The sequence below is a fragment of the Ranitomeya imitator genome, chromosome 5 (assembly GCF_032444005.1).
Source record: "Ranitomeya imitator isolate aRanImi1 chromosome 5, aRanImi1.pri, whole genome shotgun sequence".
In the NCBI taxonomy this organism is placed as follows: domain Eukaryota; kingdom Metazoa; phylum Chordata; class Amphibia; order Anura; family Dendrobatidae; genus Ranitomeya; species Ranitomeya imitator.
The window spans coordinates 516,799,943-516,808,862 of NC_091286.1; the positions used below are offsets into that span (position 1 = coordinate 516,799,943).

The 8,920-nt window shown below is 43.8% G+C and overlaps 1 protein-coding gene across 1 annotated transcript; it reads left to right on the forward strand.

Annotated features, from left to right (window-relative positions):
- Positions 1 to 1,312: 1,312 nt before the first annotated feature.
- LOC138638314 (G-protein coupled receptor 171-like) lies at positions 1,313 to 3,521 on the forward strand. The gene has a single exon (XM_069727521.1). It carries the CDS (start codon positions 1,343 to 1,345, stop codon positions 2,315 to 2,317), a length of 975 nt encoding a protein of 324 aa, XP_069583622.1. The 5' UTR covers positions 1,313 to 1,342; the 3' UTR covers positions 2,318 to 3,521.
- Positions 3,522 to 8,920: the final 5,399 nt, after the last annotated feature.

An 8,920-nucleotide genomic window follows, 5' to 3' on the forward strand; every position in this document is an offset into this window, starting at 1 on the left:
ATCGCACTCTTCACGGAGGGGGGCTCTGCAGCCGGCATTGTGCTCCTCTCTCCCTGACACCTCAGACTTGGCAGTGGATCTCCTGGTGGGCCCCTTCAGGTGACTGGGCCCGGGGCAATGGCCCCCTCTGCCCCCCCAGTAGCTACGCTACTGACTACTGGACTCGTGACCCCGACTAGAATTACTGAAGTGCAAGTAGTCAAAATGACTATACCAGTAGTCCTAGTGTTAAAATGTGTTTTTCTTTGAAGCTCTGCAGCATTTCAAAGTCAAACACATATAACTGAGATTGTACAGCTGGTGCCTAAGGGTACCGTCACACAGTGCAATTTTGATCGCTACGACGGCACGATTCGTGACATTCGAGCGATATAGTTACGATATCGCAGTGTCTGACACGCTCCTGCGATCAGGGACCCCGCTGAGAATCGTACGTCGTAGCAGATCGTTTGAAACTTTCTTTCGTCGTCTAGTGTCCCGCTGTGGCGGCATGGTCGCACGGTGTAACATATATCGTATACGATGTGCGCATAGTAACCAACGGCTTCTACATCGCACATACGTCATGAAATTATCGCTCCAGCGTCGTAGATTGCAAAGTGTGACAGCAGTCTACGACGCTGGAGCGATATTGTTACGATGCTGGAGCGTCATGGATCGTACCGTTGTAGCGATGAAAATTGCACTGTGTGACGGTACCCTAACACGTTTTGTCTTTGTGAAACATATCTCAAAATTTAAAAAAAAAAAAAAAAACCCTATTTTTAAAATAAAGGCAATCTGACGGTTGATACATGCTGTGCTATCCCCCTTTTTCCCATTTTTTTTAGGCAGGTTTCACAAAGACAAAATGTTCAGCGATTAAACAAACATTGATTTGTGCCACATCTGTTATTTGTGTGTTTTCCAAAGATTATAAAAGCTGTGTGATCATACCCTCATCGTTTTCATCAGTGGTTGAAGGAACACTATGGACACTCTCTGCGTGAGCAAAGTACCCAGGCAGGCTGCTTTGTGAATGGGGGTCAGTCGGCCATCACTACTGCAATCTTCTCACAAAATCAAGGATGAATTTCAGCATATAGTAATTGAACAAGCTGCAGTGTTTAACTTATCCAGAATACAAACTCTAGAATCTACATGATACAATGATACAAGGAAAGTGTTCACATACAACCTCATCCGCACATCATACTTTCTAGGACAGATTCAGGAACATTTTACAACGTTATAAGTTGTGAATACTCTGGATAATAAAGAGTTTATAAAGAAATATAATAATGTATTTTTTTTCTTCTGTTCCTCAGCTATAACGACATCTTACAATAAGGATTATTTCACGATGGCGGACGCAACAAACAGCTCTTCTTTTACTTGCGAAGTGAACAAAGACTTGGAACCATTCACGTATTTTTATTGGTTGATATTTCTGGTTGGATTTTTCGGAAGCTGCTTCGCATTGTGGGCATTCACGTGGAAAGACAACAACCAGAAATGTTTGAGCGTGTACCTCATTAACCTTTTAATAGCTGATTTCCTGCTGACATTGGTTTTACCATTTAAAATAGTCGTGGACATGGGTCAAGCATCTTGGAAGTTGAAGATCTTCCATTGTCAGGTATCCGCTTGCATCATTTACATCAACATGTACATTTCTATTATTTTCTTGGGATTTGTCAGCATGGACCGCTGTCTCCAAACCATACAGAGCTCAAAACTGTACCAAATACAGAAACGAGGATTTGCACGAATGTTGTCGGCAGTAGTCTGGGCTCTTGTTCTGTCCATAATGCTACCAAACATGATGATACCCATAAAAGATATCCCAGAACGCGACATTGTCGGCTGCATTGACTTTAAAACAGTTATCGGCAGAGACTGGCACGTACTCAGCAACTTCATCAGCATAGCCATATTTTTTAACTTCTCTGCAATCATTTTGATATCGAATTGCATCACTATTAAGAAACTTTACACCAATGAGGACTGTGAAGAAGCTAACAACATCAAAGCAGCGCTGGTCAAGATCTTTCTTGTGACAGCAGGATACATCATATGTTTCCTTCCTTACCACATTGTCCGGATCCCATACACCTTGAGTCAAAATGATGTGATCACAGACTGCCACCTAAAACAAGTGCTCTTCTACGCCAAGGAGTCAACGCTTTTACTCTCGGTATCAAATCTTTGTTTTGACCCTATTGTGTATTATCACTTTTCGAACAACTTCAGGTCTAAAATAAGCAAAACATTCTCCTTAAAGAGACAGGAAAGAGCTGTGATTGGAGGAGAGAATGCTATCGAGAGAGCCGTGTAGAACAAACTATTGCACTATTAGCTTATGAGTTTGTGATTTAAGGAGGAGCTGTCACATTTTTTTGTATTACTGATTGTTAATTATGAATATATGTTTATTTATAACAGTATAAAATTAATAGTTGGAATAGTCTATTTTTTCTGCAGGCACTGGGTTCTGCTATTCGTATTTGCTTGTGTGACGTGTCACACCGCTGGAGAGGGACAGAAACGCATGCAAAATAGGGCAATATCATCTAGTACACGATAAGTATAAGCGATGGTAGTTGGTAGATGGTGCAGGCACAACACCTAGAATTTTATTTTTGGTATATGACAGAGCATTACACTTACACACAATAAATGCAGCAGACTCAGACCATAAGAGAGTCCATTCGGTCTCACAATGACATGATGTGTTCTCGAGGACAAATGCTGGTTAGTTCCAATAAGAATGCTTGTAAACTAAAGGGAACCTGTCTGGCCATTCATGCTGCCCAAACCTCAAGCATCATGAATCACAGTCTGGCTGACCAATCGCAGACAGATACAACATTCTCAGCATTTCAGAGAAAATTAACTTTAAAGATGCGGGATCATAACTGGAGACAAGACTTGTCCTGCTCGCCATTGGCTGGCTGTTCCCAGTGCTACTGCAGGTAATTGACAGGTCTCTTCCCCATGTACGTAGTGATAGATTTACAGGAAAGATATATATCTTGGTACTGTGTTAACCAGTGGATAGAAATATATTTTGAGTTGAGAGTCCTCAGTGGTTGATACCTTTTAATGGCTAACTTTCAGTATCAACCACTGAGGACTCTCAATTCTAAATATTTTTCTAGTGATAGATTTGTCAGTCACCAGCAGCAGCACAGGGAATAGCCCGTCTCTGGATATGGTTCCCAACCAGATCTTCAAGGTATATTTTGTCTGAGATGCCAGAGCCTTTCAGAGAACCATATCCCTTTGCAATCGTTCAGTTAGTTTGAGACTCATGTTGCCAGCTCTTTGGGCAGCATGAATCACCAGACAGGTTTCCTTTAAAGAGTGTATATCACACCAAAACAAAGATAAGACAATAACTAATTGGATAGATGAAATCCAAGCTCACAAGCACAAACTATGACTACAAAAAAGTCTGGTTGGTTGGTATACTGTATGTAGTACAAAGCAGTCTGATTAAATGAAACCATATATTACACCAATAAACAGTTGAATATTAATTTGTTTGCCTGCAAGCTATGTCTCCCATTTCCCCTATGCACATATGCGCTCAATTCAGACCCTCCATAGGTCCAATGACAGCTCAGTGCCACTGCTAAAAAGTCTTAGTGTTTTGACTGCAGCAGTAACATTTGTTGACAGCTCTCATCACCGCTGCAGTCAATATATTCGAGTCATCTATATCAACCGGGCTGTGAAACTCAGTGATCGCCCGCAGCAGATGAAGGGAGATATTGACGTGACATCATCACTGCAGTCAATCACTAAGCTGAGCTGTTCGAGTCATCTATATCAACCGGGCTGTGAAACTCAGTGATCGCCCGCAGCAGATGAAGGGAGATATTGACGTGACATCATCACTGCAGTCAATCACTAAGCTGAGCTGTTCGAGTCATCTATATCAACCAGGCTGTGAAACTCAGTGATCGCCTGCAGCAGATGAAGGGAGATATTGACATGACATCATCACTGCAGTCAATCACTAAGCTCAGCTGTTCGAGTCATCTATATCAACCAGGCTGTGAAACTCAGTGATCGCCCGCAGCAGATGAAGGGAGATATTGATGTGACATCATCACTGCAGTCAATCACTAAGCTGAGCTGTTCGAGTCATCTATATCAACCAGGCTGTGAAACTCAGTGATCGCCTGCAGCAGATGAAGGGAGATATTGATGTGACATCATCACTGCAGTCAATCACTAAGCTCAGCTGTTCGAGTCATCTATATCAACCAGGCTGTGAAACTCAGTGATCGCCTGCAGCAGATGAAGGGAGATATTGATGTGACATCATCACTGCAGTCAATCACTAAGCTGAGCTGTTCGAGTCATCTATATCAACCAGGCTGTGAAACTCAGTGATCGCCCGCAGCAGATGAAGGGAAATATTGACGTGACATCATCACTGCAGTCAATCACTAAGCTGAGCTGTTCGAGTCATCTATATCAACCAGGCTGTGAAACTCAGTGATCGCCTGCAGCAGATGAAGGGAGATATTGATGTGACATCATCACTGCAGTCAATCACTAAGCTCAGCTGTTCGAGTCATCTATATCAACCAGGCTGTGAAACTCAGTGATCGCCTGCAGCAGATGAAGGGAGATATTGACGTGACATCATCACTGCAGTCAAAACACTGAGACCGGAGCAGCGGCAGAGAACCGGCATTGGATCCTGGGAAGGTGAGTACTATCTGTAGCTGTCATATTACATGACTAAAAACTTTATGGGTCAATTTTCATAAAATGAAAAAGCCCTTTTAGGTGTGTTGACCCATTTGGATTGCACATATAATAGAGCAGAGAGTGGCTAAAAAGAACACCTTTGCAGCGCTCTCCTTTTTATTTCAATAGAAACCGTTTAATGCCTCATGTCCCCCGCCGAAATACAGGCTGCTGGGAAAGGAATATTTGCTGCTGGACTCAAACATAGTAAAAATATAATGGCGCTTACAGTAGAATGCTAGTTACTGTGCCATATGATTGCCTCCCCTCACAGATCACCAGAACAGAAGACCTGTGTCCCCTGTGTGAATGGAGCAGTAGTGAGCATGTGCAGCCGCTGCTCCCTCCATGACCAATGGTACTGAAAGTAACCGAATTCACTTTCTACTCCAGTCCCACAGACTGAATGGAGAGGTGGTCATACATGCCCACTACAGATCACATTCCCTCTTCTTATTACCTGTATTGGTGAGGCTGTTAGATAGATGGACAAAGTTGCTTATGGAATAACCATACACCCCTGCGACGAACATAACAACTGAGCAGAGGGAGATAGTGGTGTTTTACATATTCCAATGCGCACCAAGAGCAGTTAAAACTTACGCCAGGTGAAGAACTGCCTTATTGCCCCAACAAACATTTGATTTTGCTAAACCCACCATTTTTCAGTGGAAAAGGTTGACCATCTCATGTGTTTGTGGGTTTTCCAACATCATCTGGAGGATCAAGTAGTTTAGATTAAAAATTGGGAGACAATCAAGGCTAGAAAAGTCAGACAGGGGTTTTCTCCCTTCTCCACTTTGAGAACAAATGAAGCCTCAGCCAAGTATACATGTATATGGGGGAGTTGAGAAAAATGGCTGATTATCATTTGGACAACAGTTCTCTCATGCGTATAGGCACCTGAGGTAAGATTGGCGCATACGGCTCAGTATATAATAATATGTCACAACTTAACGTTTAGTGGTGTTTAGCAGTACTAATATCCTACTTATAATCATCCTTCCTTTTCGTATTTTTTGTTGTATTTTATATTTATTTTTAATATTTTTTTAGAGGGTGATAAGTTCTAAAATGGTGTTTGAAGATCTATAAAGGTATGTGAAATGTAAAGAAAATATAGATTTTGTGTTGTCCTAGGATGTTAACTATTGTTAACTAGTGGCATTTAGCTATACCTGAAACAACAAGGGCGTTACGAGACCTCAGGGTCCCACAGCAGGGTTGGGTCCCACCATCTGTCTGACTATAAAGTGAACTACTATTATGCAAAAACCAACATAAGTATTTTTACCTGAGCAGCGATCAACAGAGAGAAGAGTTATAGCAGATCTTCTACGCAAATGAAAACCCAGATGAAAACAACAAAGAGAAAGAAGGCACCCCTTAGTTTTAATCCACAATAAAGTATGTGGTTCCTCTTCGTGAAAGCCCCCCAAGCCTCTGACATAAAGGAAATGGCAAGCTGAACTTTAGTAAAGCTAAAGATGTAATTAATATACAGTTCTTAAGCAATAAAACATGAATAATTGTTGTAAGAGGCGCCTGAAATCTATCCACCAACCCTTTGTACCCCATGAAAACTCAGCCTTGGACCTCTGCCTAAGCAGTAGTGTAGTACGCCTGTGACACATGAAGCCCGGATTATGAAGTGTACTTAGCCAGAGGTTTGGATAATATTCGGTAATATCTACAGGTTTGTGGTTTATAAGCATAAAACAGATCAAGATGAATCAAATATAAGACAAAGCGGGGTGCAGTGGTAAAAGGCAGTTGGGGTATTAGTAAGCAATGGGCTTATCTGAAAGCCGAGAAGGTGAAGGGAAGGCGTGACATTTAAGGCACAACATTTTGGTTTATATTCATGAAGCATTAGAATAAAATGTCTGTAGGAAGATCAGTAATCACAAATATCTGTTACTGTCAAATGTCCTCCCACTGAAAAACATCAAAACACTTACCAGAGGAATGGGAAAGTGGGTCGCATACTGTAAATGGCGTAGAAGTTCGTAAGTAGAAGGGAAAATGATTTCTCGTTTTACTGATTTTCCGCTAGAAGCTGAAACTCTTCTATGATGTGATGGAGAGTGGTTATTATGGCATTCTCCTGACACCGGTGAAAATATCTAGAGTTCATATATAGACAAGTTAAACTGGTTAAGAAGACATGATAAACATTACCACAAGACTCAAGATATATAAATGTTTACCAGTCTTATTATTCACATCTTTCCAACTCCCTAATAAATATATTATTTTGCTTATGTGACTTTCTTTTGTTTTCTTATGATTCATCCATATCCTATATGCAACCAATACAAGTGTGGACCATAGAGGCCAGCATATACACTACAGAATGGAACCTCATATAAAGGGCATACAGTAGATATGGAAGAAACAGGTAGGACAAATTCCTTGGGTGCCAGGTGCCATTCTTGGAGCTTCAACTGGGGCAGTAACTTGAATCTGGATAAATAACTGTCTTATTGCCTCAACAAACATTGGTGTTGGCTAAACCCATGGGCGGACATACCGCCTGTTCAACCTGTGCAACCGCACAGGGGCCCAGAGCGGGAGGGGGACCCCGACGGGCATACAAAACAATGAATGTGAATGCCAGCCAGCGGTAGTATTACTGCTAACAGGAGAAGCAAGGGGGCCCGCTCTGCTGCACGCATGTGATATGACAGTTAAACGGGCCCCCTCCTCACCTGCTAGCATATATTATGCTGCTGTCCAGCCGGCTGTCACTGCTGCGGTCTGTGGTCAGGTGACGGGTAGCAGATGCTGGACCAGGAAGAGAGGAGGGAGGGGGAGGGCCTATCAGTCTCAGTGAGTAACTGAAGCTTGCTCAGGACCTGTGATGAGGTCACTGGAGGGGAGGAGTCAGGAGTCACATGATCAGGGGCCTCCGGGTATTGCACGACTCTGCTGTGCTGTCATGGTGCTAGAGGGTAAGCTTATGTGTGGCGTCAGGAGTTGTTTACAGTGTGGATGTAGCAGAGTCGTATGTGTGTGTGCATAAGGTGTACAGAGCGGAGTCGTGTGTGTGTATGAGGTGTACAGAGTGGAGCCGTGTGTGTGCATGAGGTGTACGGAGCGGAGCCGTGTGTGTATGAGGTGTATGGAGCGGAGCCGTGTGTGTGTATGAGGTGTACGGAGTGGAGCCGTGTGTGTGTGTGTATGAGGTGTACGGAGCAGAGCCATGTGTGTGTATGAGGTGTAAGGAGCAGAGCCGTGAGTGTGTATGAGGTGTACGGAGTGGGGCCGTGTGTGTGCATGAGGTGTACGGAGCAGAGCCGTGTGTGTGTATGAGGTGTACGGAGCAGAGCCGTGTGTGTGAGGTGTACGGAGTGGGGCCGTGTATGTGTATGAGGTGTACGGAGCAGAGCCGTGTGTGTGTGTATGAGGTGTACGGAGTGGAGCTGTGTGTGTGTATAAGGTGTACGGAGCAGAGCCATGTGTGCGTATGAGGTGTACGGAGCAGAGCCGTGTGTGCGAATGAGGTATACAGAGCGGAGCCGTGTGTGTGAGGTGTACGGAGTGGGGCCGTGTGTGTGTATGAGGTGTACGGAGCAGAGCCGTGTGTGTGTGTATGAGGTGTACGGAGTGGAGCTGTGTGTGTATGAGGTGTACGGAGCGGAGCCGTGTGTGTGTATGAGGTGTACAGAGCAGAGCCATGTATGCAAGGTGTACAGAGCAGAACCGCGTGTGTAGGAGTAACTATGTGTGGCCATTATACTGTACGCAGTATCATGTGTGGCCATTATACAGTATGTAGCTGTTGTGAATTCTGTGGCAGAGCTCCCTCCTGTGGTCACAAGTGGTACTTCGGCTGATTCTCTCTGTGAGCTTCTGTTGGTGGAGGGAAGTGGTACTGCGGCTTCTGAGTTTCCTCCCTCAGGTGATCTGGTGAGGTCGTTAGGTGCTTCTCTACTTAACTCCACCTAATGCTTTGATCCTGGCTTCCTGTCAATGTTCCAGTGTTGGACTTGCTTTTCCCTGGATCATTCCTGTGGCCTGCTGCTCTGCATAGCTAAGTTCTTCTTTGCTATTTGTTTGCTATTTTTTCTGTCCAGCTTGTCTATTTTGTTGCTGGAAGCTCTGGGACGCAAAGGGTGTACCTCCGTGCCGTTAGTTCGGTACGGAGGGTCTTTTTGCCCCCTTTGCGTGG

Excerpts from the sequence above, each read along its gene's own strand:
- LOC138638314 (XM_069727521.1), top strand. The coding sequence starts at position 1,343 with ATGGCGGACGCAACAAACAGCTCTTCTTTTACTTGCGAAGTGAACAAA.